We start from the raw sequence: 22,851 nt of genomic DNA on the forward strand, positions 1-22,851 counted from the left end.
GTTAGCGGTTTGGTATGGCACCATTAATCGATTACATTCCTTTCCATAAGGTAGGTTCGATCAGCTGATTTATCTGGTTATGGCTTTATGGTTATAGGTCACCATTAATTCGCCCTTAAAGCTGCAGACATTGGTGCTTTATCGGTAACCGTATAGGTAACCTTATAACAGCTGATTCGACCAATCTTATGAGAAACAATGCAATCGATTATTGGTGCCGCTAAGGTCGTAACCGTATCGTAGCCAACCAATTGGGTTTTGGTTACCGTCGTAACGATAAACAGCTGATTACGTTAGGGATACGGATACAGCGATACGACATACGGCACCAATGACTCCGGCTTATGCGGCAGTTACCCACGAACGTACGTAGAAAAAACGTGTCAGCTGACACGACCTATCTTATGAGTGTGCAATGTAAAAGACAACTCACCGACGTGCAACGCCCGTACGTACGTAGCCCGGAACGTAGAAATCAAAACAATTTTGATTTTTTCCGTAAGAACGTGTCAGCTGATCGCTCTCTCACTAGACAGAGTTGCCTAGTAAACTTTTGTGCGCTAATTTTTGACCGTTTGCAGTTTTATCCAAAAACACCTAATTGAAGTTTGAAAAATTGTGAAAATAATTCGAAATAATTATGTAAAAGTGCAGATTATAAACGCGTAATCTATTTATATTTATTTAATATTAATTCCAGCCTTTTACAACATCAAAAATTAAATTGGAAAAAGTTGATGTTTCCATAAGCATGCATGCAAAATGGTCAATGACAACAGTGCTTATCTGTAAACAATACACACACAAATATGTTATGTACATGTACACAGACGTACACATTGATTCCTACGGGCTTGAGAGTTCGGTCAAACGTGCTTCGTACGACAAACGTCTTTACGTACGGCACACGTCGGTGGGTAACTGCCGCATACATATCGGCAAAGAGGATAAATACAATAAGAGCCGTCACTCGTTATTTTGTTTGGCATTTACTCGATGTATACTGAGAGGTAGTCGCTGCTTTTTTTTTGGCGAGATGTTTATAAACGTCTTCTATACATTTTCGTGGGGTATTTGTGTTTATTTTTCGACTGTATTTAATTAATTTATTTAATTCTCTTTCCAAAAATCACAGTTGCACAAGGGGCCTACACGGCATTGATAAATGCAAGACAATTAAAAATGTCCCTCTCAGAAAATATTCGAACCAAAACATATGCAACAACAACAACACGGCTAACTGGCCTATCGGTTACCTGTATCGGTTACCTTCTATCAAATCGCTTTTCCATGAATGAAACGCGTCCTTTATGTTCAGATAATATTTAATTATAAATAATTCATATATACAATGTTTTTTTACAATTTAAATTATTCCCTTATTACTCTAGTGTACTTTACATATGTGTATATTGATATGTACAAGTTAATTAAGTACAATAACGTCTATTAATAGCTGTGCCCTCTCTGAAACTTTCGAAGCTCAGTGATGACGCCCAATTTTTCCTGCGCTGGTGGTGTTGGTCAACATCAGTTTGCAGAGCCATATGAGTTTTGTAGGGATAATATCTGAAGCCCCAATTCGTGCTATCAAAGTCGATTTATAGGTGATATTGATCCTTTGGTCTTGACCCTTTTCCATAGTATGCTTGTTAACGCCTTATCTGTGGTACTAAAAAGGCGGGGGGATAGTTGTCGCAGTTTTCTAATAATTTGAGCAAATTTATGTTCTTCCTTCAGCTACAGCTGGAATATCTGGAATATTGCTATGCCCACATCGTCAAAATCAAATTACCTAGAATGAGAAAGAAACTAATCAGTAAGGATAAATTAAAGTTTTTAATATATTTAACCCGAAAAGTGTTCTATAAATAGGGCTCCACAATTAGCTCTTTTCTGAGAGGCCAAAGACACAAGGGACTCAAGGAGATACTTCGCTGTTGCATTCATAGAGAACACAACATTATAACAAGGGATAATTGATTGATGTTACGAAGGAAATTAAACGTGCTACAAAAACAAACAAATGCAGATGACTGTTTAATTCAACAACAATAACAACTGTTTAATTCATTATCCGAAGTTCTTGTATGGAGTACAGTATGAAAAGTGCAAAGTACTGCTAAAACTGATTTCTCCGAGTAACCCGGGAAAAAATTGATGGACAGGAAAATAAACGTTTGGTTATCTCCAAGTTGATCATATGCTATTACAGAATATACTCGTTTGCTGCATCCGACCAGTACATCCAACTTTCCAGATTTTCTGGGCTCAGCAAGGGTATCCTCCTGAATGGTCCATTTGATGCACGCTGCTGCCTGGCCGCTCACCCAACAACACAAGACACGACGGAACTTTCCTTGGGACACCCAAGGTCACTACGCTTCTCATGGCTGCAGCGGGTTAGGGGGCTTAGAGTATACCCGCGGTAGGCATGCCTGCGTAAGAGGGGATTAAAATACCAAATTGGTTCAGGGGGTTGTGTAGCGCAACCCGTTCAATGGGTTGCCAGCGCAATATATAGCTTCTCCAACCCAATTGTGAACCTCACCTACCCGTGGCGAATCCTGTTTCTTTAACAGCCGAGGCTCTGGCGACCCCATGTTCCTTATGGATCTACATTTGAAGGCGCTTAGTTAGCTGACATCGCTTACTTAAATGGTTGATTCTAAAGTAAAAACCAAAACAAAATATAGGTTAGGTTGAACTGGCGGGTTCATGACGACCTCACATAGACTGAATGAGTCCGTAGTGTTACCAGAAGTTTGTTTTAACGACCAAGCTAAAAACCCTATCAACAACCAGGACATGTTATAAAATAACTCCGTCCTCTTGACAAATACCAGAAGCTTCCTAGAACTTAAGCCACTTGCTGCTTCTAGATCTGACAGCTGTCAGCTGGAGTCAGCCTGGCAAGCGCAGGGCAGGAGCACAGAACGTAATCGATCGTTTCCTCCTCCAACCCGCACTTCCTACATCTGCTATCACTGACCAAGCCTAATTTAAATGCATGTGACGCCAGAAGGCAGTGTCCAGTAAGAATACCCGTCATGAGTCTACAGTCTACAGTTTAATGATAATGAAAATATAAGAATCAGTGTTTATGAATAACATATTTTAACTAATCTCTTACAACAACATGATCGGTGGCTACATCGCATGTAGATAGTGTGGTGTTCCACCTTGTATAAACGTAGGTACTGTATGTGCTCAACCGTGCAAATGGACATAAGCAGTAACATTATTCACATAAACATAGCTTGGTATTTGTGCAGGCATCAATATAGCATACATTGGTCCAGTTCGGTGTGCACCAGCCACTGGTACAAACACTTTTGAATGCATAGCTTTCATATAGATTGGATGTCCAGCAGTGCTCCGGTAGTGCCAAAATGTAATGGGCTGCTCAGTTTCTTGGTATGGCTGTATAGATATGGCCGGGTGCAATGTATTACTAGTCTGCTCAAGATCGTATGGTACATAGATGGCTCGAAGACGCCAGAGAGGATTGAAGCCAGAGTTTTCGGACCCAGAGCCAAATGTCAGTAACTCTAACAGCACATCCGAGCATTTACAAGCGGAATTATTCGCCATAAGTTAGTGCGCTAAGCTGAACCTTCAGCGCTGATACCCCAACGAAACAATTGCCATACTCAGTCAGGCAGTCAGGCCCCACTAAAGGCATTTGCGGCGTTCGAAATAAAGTCAGCACTGGTCCTTCAGTGCGTAGAAAAGCTAAATTAATTAGGAGCACACAACGTAGTACTGTTGCCCTGGGTCCTAGGCCACAGGGGCGTAGAGGGTAATGAGCAGGCGGACTCAGTGTTTAATTTATTGCGTCCCTCCCACAAATTGTCATCCTCCCAGCAGATCCTTGCAGCGGGTCTGCGCCATACTCTCCTGTTGTTGTTGTTGTTGTTGCCATACTCTCCTCTTCCGGGAAGGTATCGACCCCAATCCGGGTCCTTCTCCTGACCTCGGTCCTGAGAAATGAGTTTGCTGGAAAAGAATCTTTTTAGGACGGTCATATATATAAGGGCCTGAAATATTTCAATGAACTTCCTAATCACATAAAAAGTAGTAATAAGTTCAGTACTTTTAAAAAAAGTTTATTGGAGCATTGTAAAACCCTTCCAATAAGATAAAGTTTTTCTCCTCTTATTTTTTACATGATATATCCGATACTGGAGCGCGAAAAGGGAATGGTAATATTGGAAGCAGCAAAATACAATGCATCCGGCCCTAAGGAAAAGAAAATCGGTCGCCACCTGTAACTCCAGACAGTTCCAACAACTAATTTCGCTGGAATTCGGTATTTCCAGCGGATATTTACTGTTGCTGATCGGAATCACTCGCATTCCGACAGCATTAATATAACAATAAAATTATATAATGTGTAACAAAAACAAGTAAGAACGGGACTGTCTTCGGCTGTGCCGAAGACTTCATACCTTTCATGAATGGGGCTGAACAATAATCTTATCCCGTTCGTAATCTCCGAATAATCGGATGTATAAGATAAGAAATATATAGTGAACAGATCTGCATACCTTAACGATCTTTAAGATAAATATAAAATAAAAAACAGGTAGGTACTTTGTGTGAGGATGCAAAGTTTCTGGTTTTTTGTGGTCTGCGTGTAAAAACTATGACTGCGAATCACGTATTTCAACAATATATGACGTAAACGTAACTATTTGATGAAATTTGATGAATTTTGAAGCTTCTAGCCGTAAAAAGGGGGCAAAAATTTAGTTTATATGGGGTATATACAACAATATATGCTATACACGTAAGCATTTGGTGAAATTTGAAGCTTCTAGCTGTTAAATGGGGAAGAAATTGCGCAAAGTTTCTTATCTGAACAATCGGTTGTATGGGATATATACTATATATACCACCGGTATCTATGATTTTCTCAGACAACAATATATGCTATAACGTAAGCATTTAGTGAAATTTGAACATATCTAAACAATTTTTAAGATAAATATAAAATAAAAAATAGGTAGGTAAACTGTGTGAGGATGCAAAGCTTCACGTTTTTTGTGGTCTGCATGTAAAAACTGTGACTACGAATCACGTATTTCAAAAATATATGACGTAAACGTAACTATTTGATGAAATTTGATGAATTTTGAAGCTTCTAGCCGTAAAAAAGGGGCAAAAATGACAGTTTATATGAAGTATATAATATATATACCACCGATCTATATATATGCTATATACGTAAGTATTCGGTGAAATTTGAAGCTTCTAGCTGTTAAAATGGGGCTAAAATTTGCGAAAATATATATATATATATACTATATATATATACTATATATACCACCATATATATACTATATATACCACCGCTCTTTATGATTTTTTCAGACAACAATATATGCTATATACCTAAGCATTCGTTGTAATTTGAAGCCTCTAGCTCTTAAAATGGGTCAGTAATTACGAAAAGTTCCTTATCTGAACAATCGGTTGTGGGGGATATATAGTATATATACGACCGATCTCATCAATTTTTTCAGGCAACAATATGTGCAATATACGAAAGTATATGGTGAAGTTTGAAGCTTCAATCTGTTAAATTGGGTAAGATATTACAAAAATCATCTTTTTCTGAAAAATCAGTTGTATGGAGGATATATGCTATAGTGGTCCGATCCGGTCGGTTCCGACAAATGTCTAATCGGACACCCAAATACACCCGCTCACCAAATTTTATCAAGATATCTCAAAAATTGAGGGACTAATTTGCATACAAACAGACAGACGGACAGACGGACAGACGGACATGGCTAAATCAACTCAGCTCTTCAACCTGATTATTTCGGTATACTTAATGGTGGGTCTATCTATTTTCCTTTAAGGACTTACAATTTTCGGTTTCGTGACGAAATTAATATACCATTTCATTTTCATGAAAGGTATAATAACGAAAATAAGGCCAAACAAAACACGTCCTTTCAACCTCCCATTATATGTTGAGCTGTGCTAATCGGAATCTTCATGCATTCCGACAGCGTCTTTACTAAACAAAGTTGAGGGGTGATTGGATACACGTTATTTTCAATTTCCAACATCCAAAGACATGTTTAGCTGTGTTGATCGGAGACTGATACATTCCGACAGCTTAAAATACACATATAATTGAAAAATATAAGTTCCAAATTTTGTTGCCTTAAGCTGGGAGCACTGGAGGATTGGAAACGCGTCCTTTCCGACCTTCATTAAATGACTGGCTCCCAAACTCGTCCCTTTGTCACGCTAGTAAATATGCTGATCGGAATCACATGGCATTCCAACAGCATATTCAATAGAAATAAGTGATTATAACAATGAATTGCACTTAGTAGTTTAAGTTTTAGGCCTAAACTGCCGTAATAATAAATAAATTAAATTAAAAAAATAAATACTCTTGTCAGTGTTTCACGTGCAAGGGATGGTTGCATCGGACAGGTTGCTCTGGGCTAGATTCCATAATCCAGCGTCCTCGTAACTTTTATAAATCTTTTGTGGCTCTTGTTGTTCACGGCTTCACGGCACCTGAGAACACAGCCGTATGAAGCTAAAAAACACAAGCATGTCTTCAGTGAACTCCACAAACAGGCTTCGGACCTCTATGCCGGTGATTCCTGTACTCAAATAACAAAACTAGCAGAGGAGGAACGCACTCTCCCTAGGGAAACGAGAGTAGTCACTCTAGCTCAACTTCGATCTGGATAACGTAACAGGTTAAACTCTTACCTATCCAGAATCAACCCCAACATACAAAACTTTGTCCTGCTTGTAATGTGTCCCCACATGACACTAACCATCTCTTTAACTGTATTGTGGAACCAACGCCTCTAACACTCCTCTCATTATGGTCCACCCCCGTTGAAACAGAAAGTTTCCTTGGACTCCCGTTAGAAGATATTGATGACAATTTGTGATCGGTCGCACCTATTGGATGGGACGAAGCACTGCTATAACAACAACAGCGGGCGGACAACACGGAAAGAGAGGCAGCAACTGCATGACCCATCGATCCCGAGCCGTTCCTGCCAGTTGGTCCACAGGGGCATTTATTAGCAGAAAGGAGGGGAAAGAGAGAACACTGGCGCAATATGCCAGGCCTGAGTCAATCTAAGTTACTGTTAGGGGTTACAGCACAACTAGATATAGGGCATTAATAGGCCTCCCAAAAAGATAACCTAAGAACCCTAACGGCTATTCTTACAAGACACTGTAGACTGAACAGTCACATGCAAAAGCTGGGTATAATATCGAACAACACATACCGATTTTGTGATGGATCAGCAGACGGTGGACCATATCCTTCTAGATTGCGGCGCAATTTCAAGGCGTAGGGCTAAGTTTATGGGCTCACCATGGCCAGATCATTCCCACATTTAATCCCTCAAGCCAAGAACACTGCTGGGGTTCATCAAGGAAGTCGGCTAGGATGAGGTGCTGTGAAGGAGATATGCAAGTCACTGTGCAATCCTCAATAAATTATCTATCTATCTACGTTCCGGTAACAAGCACCATTGTGGTACTAGCCCCACCATCTCGGGAACTATTGATATGACTACATTAAACCTTCTAGGGATTGAATATTAATAATGCCGGCAATGCGAAAGCCTGCTAAAATATACCATTCTCCATGGAATGCTCGATATATAACTTTCCACGTTTTGAAACAGTGATGAAAAGAGCAAAATTTACTAAAATTTTAACTGGCTGTGGGTAGTAAGGTGTTGATGTCCTCTCTTAACGCAATGTAATGACAACTGCGATGCAGGGAAAACGACAAAAATCTTGCAAATCTACTGATAATAATTAATTTTTCCTCCCCTTCTATGCAGTTCTATGCATACATACATATGTATTTTTCTCTCCAAACGCTAATTAAAAAAATTAATTGGTTTTCACATGAACTTCGAACTCTGTCGTATTTGCATTCTACAGTTGATTATCAACAAAAGCATGACAAGTTATCACTAAAAAATTCATACAAGTTGATTATATATTTAATATGGTAGCCAATTTACTTACCCTTTCTGGTGCGATGATTCCTGGACAATCGGGCCTGACTAGACGCGATTTTTTTTGCCTTAGAGAGCGTGCTTAACGCGAACCATATCATGTTAAGGCACACCTTTGGTGATGCAAAAAATCAAAGACATTTCTGCTTCTAATGCTTCTAGGATAGCAGCAGCAGCTCCCGGTGGCGTCACATAAATAACAGTTGCATGCCGATCAGTTGCCTTTTTTGCTCCGGCTACCTATTCAATTTTAATTCACATTACATTATCTACTATTGCAATTTTAATCACTACAAATCAAAATAAATTACCGAAGCAAATACTGGCAAACCAAGATGCGTAGTTCCACCCTTTTTTAGGGAAATACATCCAACCAGTTTGGTACCGTATTCCAAAGCATGTTGGTTGTAAAGTACTTTGTATCCTTGGCAAATGACACGTGAATCTGCATTTAATTTTACATTTCCTCTGATTTTGGCATATTCTGAGCTGAATCGCAACCCGGCGGGGATGCTATCTATTAGAATAATATAACATTTTTTTATTATTTAAAAATGCACATACGTATGAATGAAAATCAGAAAGTAAATAATGTTGTTGTTTTTGTAGCGATAAGGACACTCCCCCTTATCGACTTTGTTGGTCATTTGCCGGATGCAGATCGGGTACGTTCCGGGAACCATTAAGGTACTAGCCCGACCATATCGGGGGCGATTTAGTTGACATGAAACCTTGTAGGCCATCCCGTCGATTCTATACCACTTAATATGGTAACGATTTAAAAGACGGTGCACCACCTAATTTTTATCAAAAATTATCAAACGTGGAATCAAAAGACGCGCCTCGAGCTCCGTTTTTATTATTATTTGATATTTTTAAATTAGGTGGTGTACCGTCTTGTAAAACGTTACCCTTAATATTATTTTGGGCGAAGGCCGCCAACGCAAAAAGATGGTCTCGGCAGCAAGATTTTTAATTTCCGTCTTATTGAATTTGCGTGAATTCCTGTTGCAAGCTAAGATGGTCCTTATGCCTTCGATATTAACATTTTTAAGCAACAATTACTGATTTTATATATTGGTTTCTAATCGGTTTATTGATTTTCGTATATTTTTGGTAGGCTTTTCCGATCTATTCTGAATTAGTGCAAATAAAACAATTTCTTTCACCTTACAGCTCGACGTTTCGCCAAATTTCCTTGGCTTCTTCTGGAGCAATTCTGTATTTATTAACAATAAAAACACAAAACAACAACATTAATTTGGAATTATCACAATTACACATATTAACATTTAACATTGATTTATATGTTTTCAAATTTTCACTTACATTTGAATTACGGCATTAAATTAAAGAAATAAAACATAATTTACAAGAACAAAGGTTAAAAAATATAGAAGATTAAAAATATAAAATAAAAAATGAAAAATAAAATGATACCATCTACTGTGGTACACTTGTTATACTAAAAGGAAAATGTTATAAACATAATATGTAAGTGGCAGCGATACCATCTGTGTCCTCTTTCTTATTCATAATCTTTTCCCTATTTTGTAAAATTCGTAGGCTTTTCAAGGTGTATCGTTTTTTCTCTCTAGCTTCTTTGTCTATTATTTTCGTGTTTTCGAAGTCAGCGACGTGGTTGTGTGTTATTACGTGTTGTGAGAGAGCTGTATTTTGTTTTTGTTTCCTAATATCAGCTTCATGTTCGGCTAATCGTGTACCCAAAGCGCGCTTAGTTGTTCCTATATAAATTTTGTTGCATTTTTCTTCGTTATTCCCTTTGCATTCTATTTTGTAAACCACATTGCTTTGTTGTTCTCTGTTTATAGGGGTTTTTGTTTTTGTAAAGCATCTTGATAATGTGTGGTTGGATTTGTAAGCTAGTTTGATGTTCTGTTGTTTAATTACGTCTTGTGTTAAATTTTCTGTTAGCCTGGGAATATGAGTGACACTGTGACATTGTTTTGTTTCATTGTTTGTTGTTGTTGCTAGTGATTGGTTTTGTTGAATTTGATTTAATTTATATGTTGATTGGACCAAATTCTTTATGAAAATGTTTGCTGGGTTGGAGCTGTTTTGGTCGATATGTATAAAGAAAAAACCCAAGAGTTTTTACTTTTCTCTTCTATGCATTTCGACGCATCCGCGTCATCATCAGGAAGTCTATTTATTTTCAAACAAACAACATGAAAATACAAAAGTAATCATTATTTTCAATAAACATTACAAATTCAACATTAAAACAATAACTCACAATAATTTGATTAGTTGTACAAACACAATAATATCACAGGACAATCGACACATTCATTTTTCTTATTTTCTATTTTTGTTCTTATCATTTTTTATTATTGCTGTATAAGCGCTATTTGTATTGTCAATGTCTTCTTTAAAATTCATGACATTCGTCATATGTTGTTGGATGCGGAGACTTTCCAGTGTCATCCTCCTTTTGCATCTTCTCTCAACATCTAAAATTTTTGCGTTCCCAAAATCAGCTGTATGGCCATTGTCAGTCAGGTGTTGAGAAAGCGCGGTATTTGTTTTTCTGTTTTTTGCGTCCATTTCATGTTCGTGTATTCTCGTTCTCAATGCTCTTTTCGTTGTGCCAATGTAACATTTATTGCAGGCATTGTTGTTGTTACCGTTGCATTGAATTTTATACACTACATTGCATTGTTGTCCCTTGTCTATTTTGTCTTTTGTTTTTGTAAAGAAACGATTAAGTGTATTGTGTGGTTTGTGAGCAAATGTTATGTTGTCTTTTTTCATAATTCTCCTGAGCGATTGATTACTTGTTAGTCCGGGTATATAGGTAACTCCAATATAAGTTTTGTTTGTGTTTGCTTCTGTTTGTCCATTTGATGAATTAGGGTGGTCCATTTCTTGTGTCGTATTAATTATAAGCTTTTCTATTAGAGTATTCGGGTAGCTATTTTTGAAGAGAATATTTTTTATTTTCTTCTTGTTTTCTTCTATGAAATCACCGTCACTTAGAAGATGTATTTTCCTTATTAGACTTGTTGCTGTGTTAATTTTCTGCTTCCATTGATGATTGGAGTGATAATTGATAATTCTTCCTGATGCCATCGACTTTGCATACCAGTTGAACGTTAAGGTTTGGTTTTTTCGGTGTATTTCTACGTCTAGGAAGGCAATTTTGTTGTTCTGCTCTAATTCTTTAGTAAATTGTATCCTGGTATGCTGTGCATTAAATACTGTTAGTATGTCTTCCACGTCTTTAGCTTTAACAATTGCGAATATGTCATCTACATATTTGGTTATGTATTTGATTTAATTTTTGTTCTATAAGGTCAGATATAAGGTAGTCAGGATAATTATTTCTTTTAAGCGTCATTTGTATTTTCTTTATGTTGTCGTCATGAAATTGCTGATGGCTTATACTCAAGATTTTGTGTATGAGGTTTTTGGCGGTGTTAATTTTATATTTTCGTGGTTGTGATGAAAAAAAGTTTATTAGGCGCCCAGGCGCTGTTGGCTTAGAGTACCAGTCTAATATTAAGTTATTGTTTGTTTTATGTATGCGGGCATCTAGAAAAGGTATGCTGTTGTTTTTTTCCATTTCCATCTTGAATTGTCCAAAACAGAAAGGCTAAAACACGAACAAATACGTCGACTCAACATCGAAACAAACAACGAGTGGTTCGTCAACAAAACGAATATTGACTTTCCCGAAGAGGTAATGTGGCTTCTCTCACTTGGCAAAAAATTTACACTACCAACAACACGTAAGAACTTTTCACCAATACATTTAATAGTAGAGGTTGAACAAATAATTCAAGGAATGGAGAACGAAAATGACAAAGAAGTAGCCAGAAACAAACTAAGCTACAAAATTCAACAATTTAAGAGGCACATAAAACACAATTCCGCCGAAAAATTTATTATAGAAGCCTACAACAAAACTAAATCCTTTTTAAAGTCACACGAAGAAGATATAATTGTAACTGATGCGGACAAAGGTAACAAAACAGTCGTTTTATATAAGACAGATTACACTCAAAAGATTGACGAAGTACTAGGCGACAAGAACACTACAAAGTTATTCGAATCGATCCAACAAATACATTACAAAGGAAAACAACAATATTGTTGATGAGCTTTATAAAGGAAAATACATAACACAAAGAGAGAAGCAACAATTATCCAGCTCAGCGACAACCGCTCCAAGACTGTACGGGCTACCGAAAATACATAAACCCGATTTTCCCTTGCGTCCTATAGCGTCCTCCATTAATGTCCCATGCTACAACTTGTGAGGACCAAATAAATCCTCATTAATTTGGCCCACACAAAACGACCCCACACCATATTTGACACGACATTAACACAGCAAGTGGCCACAAAAGGCTCTAGCAACACGATCAACCAACAAGTCTCAGCAACACAACGAGCGGTCGCAACATTTAACAGCAACACCGCCAACCAACAAATCTCAGCAACACAACGAGCACACGCAACCATTTGAGCTAGCAACACCAAACACAACAGCCATAAAAGGAGCGACACAGCAGCACAAAAGTCAGTCAGCACGGAGCTGTGGTCGTGACCAGAGCTACTAGCAAAGTATATCCCTATTGCAGTTGATCTTCTCTATGCAATAGGAATCCACTTCATAGGAGCGAGGCGTGGAATGGTGATTGCAGTTGATCTTCTCTACGCATCACCCCCAGAGACCAAAAGCCCCGCCACAGTAACGAGCAACCGCGACAGGTGACACCCGCTCACCTCCGTCAGTAGAAGTACGCCGGCAGAGGCCGCAACTGAGCGGCAACGCACGCAAACCAGCGCAGAGCGCGGCAGCAAAGCGCAGCAGAGGTCCGCCGACGCACAACGTAACCAGGGTAAGCCAGCGCGAACCGCGGCAGCAGAGGTACGCCGACAGAAGTCACGTCAACGCGGCGACGCGGAGCGCAGCCAGGGTAAGCCAGCGCCAAGCGCGGCGGCAGAGCGCAACAGAGGTACACCGACAGAGTAACACAAGTAAGCGCCGACGTAGGGCGCGACAGAGCATCGCCTCAGCAATATAAGTAAACGCCGACGTAGGGCGCGACAGAGTATCACCCAGCAACCAGCAATACAAATAGACGCCGACGCAAGGCGCAGCAGAGTAATACAAGTAAACGCCGGCGTAAGGCGCGTCAAGGCAGCGACGCCACATACTAACGGGATCCGTCTAACGGAACACGGCGACAGAGCATCGCCTCAGCAATACAAGTAGACGCCGACGTAAGGCGCGACAGAGCACCGCAGCAGAGAGAGACGCCGTCATAAGGCGCGTCAAGGCACCGACGCCACATACTAACGGGATCCGTCTAACGGAACACGGCGACAGAGCATCGCCTCAGCAATACAAGTAGACGCCGACGTAAGGCGCGACAGAGCACCGCAGCAGAGAGAGACGCCGACGTAAGGCGCGTCAAGGCACCGACGCCACATACTAACGGGACCCAGCTAACGGAATACGGCCGGACCGCTAAGGCCCGCCACCGCAATCAAGGATACCGCAAGATAATCCAAGTGAAATTGAAAATGAAGTATACAAACACGTTTTATTTTATATTATAGAATTTAGAACCAATAAAGAGAGTGAAGTTTTTTATATTAAATCGATTTGCAAGGTGCCCCTTTAACACAAATTTATTGTAAACGAACCCTGGGCACGGCGAGTATACCCCAGCAAATATCAAAGAAGCAACGGGGCACGAAAAAGCTTCGTTACAAACTTATCCAAACATGTATGTGAATTAAAAGAGAGATTGAAAGATACGATCATTAGCCATGAAGATGTGTTGGTATCCTTTGATGTTATCTCCCTCTTTACCAACATACCGACGAACTTAGCTATAAAGATAATCATGAAAAAATGGGACAAGATTCAAAACAATACCAACATACCGAGGAATAAATTTCAAAGTATTTTAGAGTTTTGCTTAAAGGAAAACAATTATTTTATATGCAACAATAATATATACAGTCAGTCTTTTGGAATGCCGATGGGTAACCCCCTTTCCCCCACGATCGCGGATATAATAATGGATGATCTTTTAAATAGCACATACTTGGAGCTCAAAAAGCAGCAGAAAGGCATTAAGTTCATTGTAAAGTATGTGGATGACATATTTGCCATTATCCAAAGAGATGATGCAAATATCATACTTAAAACGCTGAACCAATACCATAACAGACTACAATTCAAGATGGAAATGGAAAAAAAAACAGCATACCTTTTCTAGATGCCCGCATACATAAACCAAACAATAACTTAATATTAGACCGGTACTCTAAGCCAACAGCGTCTGGGCGCCTAATAAACTTTTTTCATCACAACCACGAAAATATAAAATTAACACCACCAAAAACCTCATACACAAAATCTTGACTATAAGCCATCAGCAATTTCATGACGACAACATAAAGAAAATACAAATGACGCTTAAAAGAAATAATTATCCTGACTACCTTATATCTGACCTTATAGAACAAAAATTAAATCAAATTCAACAAAACCAATCACTAGCAACAATAACAAACAATGAAACAAAACAATATCACAGTGTCACTCATATTCCCAGGCTAACAGAAAATTTAACACAAGACGTAATTAAACAACAGAACATCAAAATAGCTTACAAATCCAACCACACATTATCAAGATGCTTTACAAAAACAAAAACCCCTATAAACAGAGAACAACAAAGCAATGTGGTTTACAAAATAGAATGCAAAGGGAATAACGAAGAAAAATGCAACAAAGTTTATATAGGAACAACTAAGCGCGCTTTGGGTACACGATTAGCCGAACATGAAGCTGATATTAGGAAACAAAAACAAAATACAGCTCTCTCACAACACGTAATAACACACAACCACGTCGCTGACTTCGAAAACACGAAAATAATAGACAAAGCTAGAGATAAATAACGATACACCTTGGAAAGTCTACGAATTTTGCAAAATAGAGAAAAGACTATGAATAAGAAAGAGGACACAGATGGTATCGCTGCCACTTACATATTATGTTTATAACATTTTACTTTTAGTATGACAAGTGTACCACAGTAGATGGTATCGTTTTATTTTTCATTTTTTATTTTATATTTTTAATCTTCTATATTTTTTAACCTTTGTTCTTGTAAATTATGTTTTATTTCTTTAATTTAATGCCGTAATTCAAATGTAAGTGAAAATTTGAAAACATATAAATCAATGTTAAATGTTAATATGTGTAATTGTGATAATTCCAAATTAATGTTGTTGTTTTGTGTTTTTATTGTTAATAAATACAGAATTGCTCCAGAAGAAGCCAAGGAAATTTGGCGAAACGTCGAGCTGTAAGGTGAAATAAATTGTTTTATTTGCACTAGTTCAGAATAGATCGGAAAAGCTTACCAAAAATATACAATTACTGATTGTCTAAGCTTTGGTGATTCGGCGAGCGAATAGTTTTTTTGCTATTATATTATTTAAGTGGACTGTGTGTTATTTTAGAGAGGGAGGTTGCTTTGCACCTGTTACACCTTGTATTTATTCATTGGGGCGAGCACTGGGGGCTCTAAGGTATTGGCTACGGGTTGAGCCACCTTATTTTGCTTTGAAAAACCCCTTGTATTTATTCATTGGGGGCGAGCACTGGGGGCTCTGAGGTTTCGCTCTAATGAGCCACCTCATCTTCTATTTGAAGAACCTCTTGTATTTATTCATTGGGGCGAGCACTGGGGGCTCTGAGGTTTCGCTCTAATGAGCCACCTCATCTTCTATTTGAAGAACCCTTAAAAAATGTGATATGGAGGCGAGCACTGGGCTCTGAGGTATTGGCACCCCATCTTCTACTCGAAGAACCTCAATTTTAAATTAAAAACTAAAACTATATCTTTAGAATATTTCACTAACAAGTTGAGAATTACAAGCACACTCAATGGCTAATGAAACAAACGAAAGAAAAAAAGTCATAGTTTAAGTCGCTTAAACATGCTCCCCCCCTAGACGGCTTAGTCGTCTAGTTGTAATTCCATAGGAGCCGGTCATCCGGCTCGAAGGACCATGTCTAAGCTTTGGTGATTCGGCGAGCGAATAGTTTTTTTGCTATTATATTATTTAAGTGGACTGTGTCTTATTTTAGAGAGGGAGGTTGCTTTGCACCTGTTACACCTTGTATTTATTCATTGGGGGCGAGCACTGGGGGCTCTAAGGTATTGGCTGCGGGTTGAGCCACCTTATTTTGCTTTGAAAAACCCCTTGTATTTATTCATTGGGGGCGAGCACTGGGGACTCTGAGGTTTCGCTCTAATGAGCCACCTCATCTTCTATTTGAAGAACCTCTTGTATTTATTCATTGGGGCGAGCACTGGGGGCTCTGAGGTTTCGCTCTAATGAGCCACCTCATCTTCTATTTGAAGAACCCTTAAAAAATGTGATATGGAGGCGAGCACTGGGCTCTGAGGTATTGGCACCCCATCTTCTACTCGAAGAACCTCAATTTTAAATTAAAAACTTAAACTATATCTTTAGAATATTTCACTAACAAGTTGAGAATTACAAGCACAATCAATGGCTAATGAAACAAACGAGAGAAAAAAGTCATAGTTTAAGTCGCTTAAACACTGATGTTATATTATCAGAAACAACGGGTAAACTGTGTAACATTCACCACAAGCGAAGAAAAAAGCATGTGCAATATTTGCAGACATGCGTAAATATCAAAATCGTTTTGATTTTAGCGCAGTTCTCTGCGCAAATAGCGCAACCAGTGCACACACCGAGCAAATCTTGTGCAAATTGGTAATTGGCACAAGGATACTTGAGCCGTGTAATTGGCGTATTACTTTGCAGCGCTCACTGAGGTACAACGCAACAAGAAGCGCGTACTTGCACACGAATATGCTCTAGTGGCAATACTAAAATCATTCAACCTGATATAAATCTCAATACGGTACCTGAAAGCGAACTTACAGACTTGCAATTCGCTGAATACAATAAACCGGCTCTCGCTGATAGCGCGTATCTCAATCTCAATTTGGATATACATATATACATACATACGTTTGAATATGTCGCACACACCAATGATTGTTGCAGCAAAAAAATCACGCGAATCTTTACAACAATTGAAAGTCAATAGCATGAGCGTTATAACGCTCACGGAATTCCTGCAAAAATCTGTAATACTACCGATGACTACACATTTGTGTTTGGTTAACAATGAAGTGATGCGCTTGTTTCTCGAAGAACTGCAAATACTTGAGGATTTGCGTAGTTTGAGACATTATTTCTTTTTGATGGATGGCGAGTTTGGTTCGATTATCAAATCTTATTAAATCCTTAAGGAGGCTGTGAAAAAACAAGGCAAAACCATACTCAAATCACCACAGTTTCGCCATATTCAACTGATGCGTCATAAATTCTATCATTTTGTACATGCGCATCAAAATCACATAACAGCAAATGCATTGCAAGCATCATGGAAGACCTTCAAGAAGATTTATTACAAGCGAAATCAATTGAATACATTTATCGCAAGCATACCACGTATGTGAAAAGGATACTCTTTCTTTGCATGCTAAATCGTCACAGCACAGAGTTTTAGTATACTATTGAAAATATATTTAAAATATCGTTACGGTTTTACAAGTAAGTAAGCACTACAAAAGTTAATACATTTTCTTGTATAATTTACTTTTTCTTTTATTTCTCTAAGTAATCTATAGTCACGCGAATTCAAGAAACGCAGCGGCGATGAGCATTTTACACATTCACGCTACGAAAAACTATCCAATGATGGACAAGAATTTGATAAATTTATCAAATTTACAATTTATATAGGTAACAAAATTGTACGTCATGGATAGGAGGATATTGACCTATTGATTGACTGTATTAATTTTAATCAGTACTATAGCGCGAGCACAATCGCTTAGAGCTTTAAAAAAAAAAATTAAATAGTACAAAATGTTTATTTTAAATGTCTCAAATGTAAACGCTGAATATAGTTTTTAAAAACTAGAATTTTTAATGCTACTATGTATGTATATATTATTGTCTATACAATATGTTTGTAAGTATATGTATGCCTGTATCTAATTTTACTATTCATTAATATAAATGCGTTGAATTATGGTAAATGGTGCTTGTTACCGGGTCTATATGCGGCAATGGAGCAACGTGAAGCATTTGGAAGATTATATACACGCTTAATATTTTTAGTTTCTTGATATTTTAGGGATTACTTCTTAAAAAATGTATCATTTAATTATTTTAGTATATATATGAATGTTAAATCAAAGATCTTTAACAAATTGTTCGATGTATTTTAATGCAACAAAAATATGTACATACATATGTATAATATGCATGTAGTATGAAGATTAATGAAAATGCAAGCTTACTATGTAGTAGGGCATGTTTTTCTTTCAATTATTTTTTGTTTGAATAATCAATTTGGAGCTTCCTCACAAAATGTTTTTCTGAGACTAAAACTCATTTCCGTGTAAACATTAGATTGATATTTATTATTAATATGTTTACATACTTTTTGATTTCACAATAAATTAAAAATATCACTATTTCATTTCACAGAAAGAATTTGTAATGTATTAATTCGTAAAATGTTTGAAAAAACTGCGAAATATGAAATTTTCACAACAAATTAAATTCGTCTTTGCTCTAACAACCAGGAGGCTTTTGTATCAATTTCGGTTTTAGACTGGATCTGGTATCGGTACCTGCTATGGCAAAAGTTCTGTTTGGAGTGTTTCCGTATCGGTTATACTCCGGTTTTGTTTTCTTGTCATCCCCTTTTTTCTATGTATTGCCCTGAAAATAACCATAATTTTAATAATATGGAGGATATAAATAATCAAAAAGTAAATTTATAATATGTAAAACATAATTGTCTAGCAAATTTTTCTCTTGGTGGCCCTGATAAGGGCCGTTTTGCGTAGGTATAATTGATTAGCAATTTTTTCTCTTTGTTGATTACTGGTGGCCCTGATAAGGGTCGTTTTGCGTAGGTATAATTGATTAGCAATTTTTTCTCTTTGGTGATTAGTGGTGGCCCTGATAAGGGCCGTTTTTCGTATCGTCAGGGTTGTGCTGAAATAGAGATATAATTTTTATTTGAGTAAAATAATTCTAAATCTTTCTTTTACCAGATTATAGGGTTACTTTACTCATTTTTTTGTTTCGCATTACTCGCGACTTTGCTTTCTCTACCTTTAAGCGGTTATTCAAATGCCGTATTCGGAAAAAGATGCGGCACCTGATGTTGTTGCTAGTGTTGATACTGGTTCCCAAATAAACGAAGTCTTTTACTATTTCGAAATTATGGCTGCCAACAGTAGCGTGGTTGCCAAGGCGCGTATGCGCTGACTCTTTGCTGGATGACAGCAGGTACTTCGTTTTGTCCTCATTCACCATCAACCCAACAAAAAGAATAATCAAATATGCTTACCTTTGATGATCAAAAACTGAATATAGTTTTTCAATCACATTTTGGAATCATATTTGAATCAAATGTGTTTACTTTAGGTGATCAAAAATTTATAATCATTTTTCATTGAGCTTTCTGAATCTTTTATGAATATATTTGTTGACGGAATAATGAATTTTATACTTATTGAAATTTTACTTTTCATTAAAAATCTTATTTTTTCGCATACACATATTTTTTCATGAAGCTAAGAAAAAATATATAAAAAAAGATATTATTCAAGACAAAAATAATGTAATGCTGCTCGTGAACGAAGATTTCTCTAACCATTTCTCTCCTTCAGCTTCCCAGAAAATACATAATGATTGGACAATACATAGGTTGTGAGCTATTTGAACCCCAGGTAAGTGAAACTATCTTGACATACCTGGATACGGCTTCAACATCCCGTAACGTATCCGTATTTTAAGATGCAGACGATAATGCTGATGCTGGATGTTGTAGTCGCAGGTGTATATCGGTCAAGTTTGTTAGCAATATTTCTTTTCAATTCTTCATTCTCCTCACGTAGCTTAAGATTTTCCACCCTCAAGCGGGTAATTTCTAACTCCATTGCGCACTGGAGTAATATTTCACTAAATAATTTAAATTTATATGAGGTATTAGAAAGACTAAAATGTAAAGTGAATAAACTACGGGAACTTACTGCGTCTGGGTTTCACAGCTTATTTGTTGAACATCATGTATATCCGTTTGTGTGCTGCAGTTTTTCCATGCCAAGTATTGGCTTTTCGCTCCAAAGGTGTCACTTAAACAAAAAAAAACCAAACATGTAGAAGGGACTTTATCAAATAACTTGCATATATTATCTTACTTTTCTTTCATGTTAGAGATGAAAGGTTCCTTTGTAGCGGCGAAAGTATTGTCCGAAATTTTGGTAGATCACCGTAGGAGTTACGGTTGGGGACGACGAGACAACTTTCGTTTTTAACAAACTCTCGATTAGTACTCCTAAGTCATAAATAAAATTATATTTAATTTTTTATCTTGCACCAATCGGGAAAGTGAATACTTACATAAAAGCCGGTAAATATAGCGACGGAGTGGAGATGGGCATCAAATTTACTCTCTGCGCCCCCACAATAAGGTCAGAGACTTGAAAATGGAGCGAGTAACTGAAGCAATTTTGCGGAAACTTAACGCCACACGCTTTTTCGCAATTGTTCCTCTTACTTGGATCTTGCGGAACTGTGAAAAGCTTCACACCCGCTTTCTCCCTTCTAATATTGCACAAACAACACTTTCCCATATTTAAATATACACAAAACTTAAGTAAATTATTTTTTCTTTTCTTACAAACATTTGCAAAACATTTAAAGACCACTGCGTAGTAAGAAATTTTCACATCAAACGTATATAAACAAAAAATGTAAACATAAACAAAGTTTGACATTTTATGACCACCTTCGAATGAAAAAACATGTAAAATGCAACTCTGATGCGTTTACCTGGTAATTGTACCATGGAGCAGACCCAACCACTTCCAATAATTCCATCCGTATCCACGCGTATATTATGTTCTGCCATCTCTTTCGAAGCTCAGCCACGGGACTATATCCCTACAAGACGCCGGTAACCAGTTCACTTCATTCAAAGCTTTTTTCGCTCTCCACTAACACATCGACGTTTTATGCTGTCATCGAAATGACAGTTCATTAATTATTCCGGAAAACATTGAAACGCAAAAAAAAAATATATTTGTTTGCAACGTAAATATCTTGTGCTTTTAGTTGTGACATGTGACGGAAATTAAAAATTTTGTTGCAGAGAACACCTTTTTGCGTTGGCGGCCTTCGCCCAAAATAACATTAAGTTAATTTTAGTTTTTTATACAATTAGAAAACGTTTCATTTGTTGCGCTAGTTGAAAAATGAATATTGCGCAGTGCTGCAATGAGTTGAGCTGGTCTTGCAACTAAAATATAAAAATTATAAATACTATGGAAAATAAACGCTTCTGGTGCGAATTTTTCCACTTATACTGTGAATTACCAGCACTGTACAGCACTTTATACAATTAAAACACATGTTTCATTTGTTGCGCTACATTAAAAATGAATATTGCGCAGTGTTTTTGAGCCGTGTATGTCAAAATTTTCATTTGCACAAATTCCGTCGTTTTATATTTGCGCATGGCTTTTGTGTCATGTATGGGCCGTCTAAGAAAAAAGGATGTAAGGTATGTGGGCGATAAAAAGAACGCAGATGCAAACACTTACGCTTCTCTTTTGTAACTGCAGCGGGGGAACCAATGATTATAGGTGCTCGACCAATAGCAAATGTTGTGCTACTTATATTTGAAGTCAATGTTTGTGCGTGTGTAGCTGCATTAATAGTCATTGTGGTGCTACTGATATTTTTCGTCATTCCATCTGTGGGCGGCCCATTTTAATTAAGCACGTCAGAGGCGCTGCGCTTCAAAAATGGGGTTTTGGATGGGTTCGCTAACAGCCTTGTACTGCTATCAGAGCGCGCTTGCAGCAGGCTCTTCAAATAAAACGTAATGTCCTATCCGATTCTGGCTCCATTGGCTCATTCACTTGCTTAGCTGCTGTCGTTTGGTCACAAATTGCTTGAAACTCATTTTCATTCTCTTCGAATTTTTGCACAAATTCATCTGCATCTGCAAAATGAAAAAAAGTGAATAAAACAAGACTAAGTATAAAGAAACAGCTCATTACCTTTCTTTTGCGTTAAATATCAGAAAACCAACTTTATTTGTTGATTTTCTTTTTTTCCAGCATGTTGTTTGTTTTTTGTTTTCGACGTAAAAAATAGTGTCATATCTCTTCGTACATCAGTTTTGACAGCAGAAATTGAAAGACCGATTGACAGTTTATGTTCCAGCGGCAACAACAAAATACACGGGAGGGTTGCATTTTTGCTAATGCTTCTACCTGGTAATTGTACCATGGTCTGCTCTTTACTGTGTCGACCCGGAAATAACTAGATCTTAGAGGCTGCCAGATTACTGCAGCATTTTTCAGGCGGAAATTATAGCAAAGAAGAAAGCAGCAGAAATTCTGGAGGAGGCGTGCTTAAGCTGTAGTCGCGTCAATATATACATTTATAGTCAGGCTGCAATTAAGGCAATAATCTCACACAGTACTTCATCAAGAAGTGTTCTGGAATCCTTCGATTAGGCCGGCCCATACATCTTTACTGGGTTCCCGGTCATAAAGGGATAGAAGGTAACGAAAAGACCGATGAGTTGACAAAGGAGGGTGCAACACTCACTGAGTCGACGATAGCCGTCCAAATCCGTTTGGGAGAAATCAAAAGGAGACAGGAGTTGCATATGATCAATCAA

General features: G+C 37.7%; 1 protein-coding gene across 4 annotated transcripts; it reads right to left on the minus strand.

The window, feature by feature from the left end:
* Positions 1-1,410: 1,410 nt before the first annotated feature.
* Positions 1,411-22,387, minus strand: LOC137245141 (succinate--CoA ligase [ADP/GDP-forming] subunit alpha, mitochondrial-like). Of its 4 annotated transcripts, none has more exons than XR_010951257.1 (7): positions 22,223-22,386; positions 21,761-22,164; positions 21,534-21,700; positions 20,559-21,456; positions 20,357-20,493; positions 20,189-20,290; positions 18,553-20,117 (listed from the first exon to the last, which is right to left on the minus strand). XR_010951257.1 is itself a non-coding variant. In XM_067775328.1 (5 exons), the coding sequence occupies exons 2-4, from the start codon at positions 21,906-21,908 to the stop codon at positions 8,133-8,135; spliced, it is 492 nt and encodes a 163-aa protein (XP_067631429.1). In that variant the 5' UTR covers positions 21,909-22,164; positions 22,223-22,387; the 3' UTR covers positions 1,411-1,795; positions 8,041-8,132. The 4 variants fall into 4 exon arrangements, 1 of the variants encoding a protein (XP_067631429.1); XR_010951256.1 differs by having other exon boundaries at positions 18,553-18,866; positions 19,910-20,117; positions 20,559-21,700; XR_010951255.1 differs by having other exon boundaries at positions 20,559-21,700.
* Positions 22,388-22,851: the final 464 nt, after the last annotated feature.

The sequence above is a fragment of the Eurosta solidaginis genome, chromosome 3 (assembly GCF_040869045.1).
Source record: "Eurosta solidaginis isolate ZX-2024a chromosome 3, ASM4086904v1, whole genome shotgun sequence".
Taxonomy (NCBI): domain Eukaryota; kingdom Metazoa; phylum Arthropoda; class Insecta; order Diptera; family Tephritidae; genus Eurosta; species Eurosta solidaginis.

Coding starts and splice junctions, on each gene's coding strand:
- LOC137245141 (XM_067775328.1), bottom strand. CDS start 21,908: ATGACGAAAAATATCAGTAGCACCACAATGACTATTAATGCAGCTACA. Junction 8,548..21,760: donor TGCAGTTACAAAAGAGAAGC/GTAAGTGTTTGC, acceptor TTATTCTAATAG/ATAGCATCCCCGCCGGGTTG. Junction 8,271..8,341: donor GTTTGCCAGTATTTGCTTCG/GTAATTTATTTT, acceptor AAAATTGAATAG/GTAGCCGGAGCAAAAAAGGC.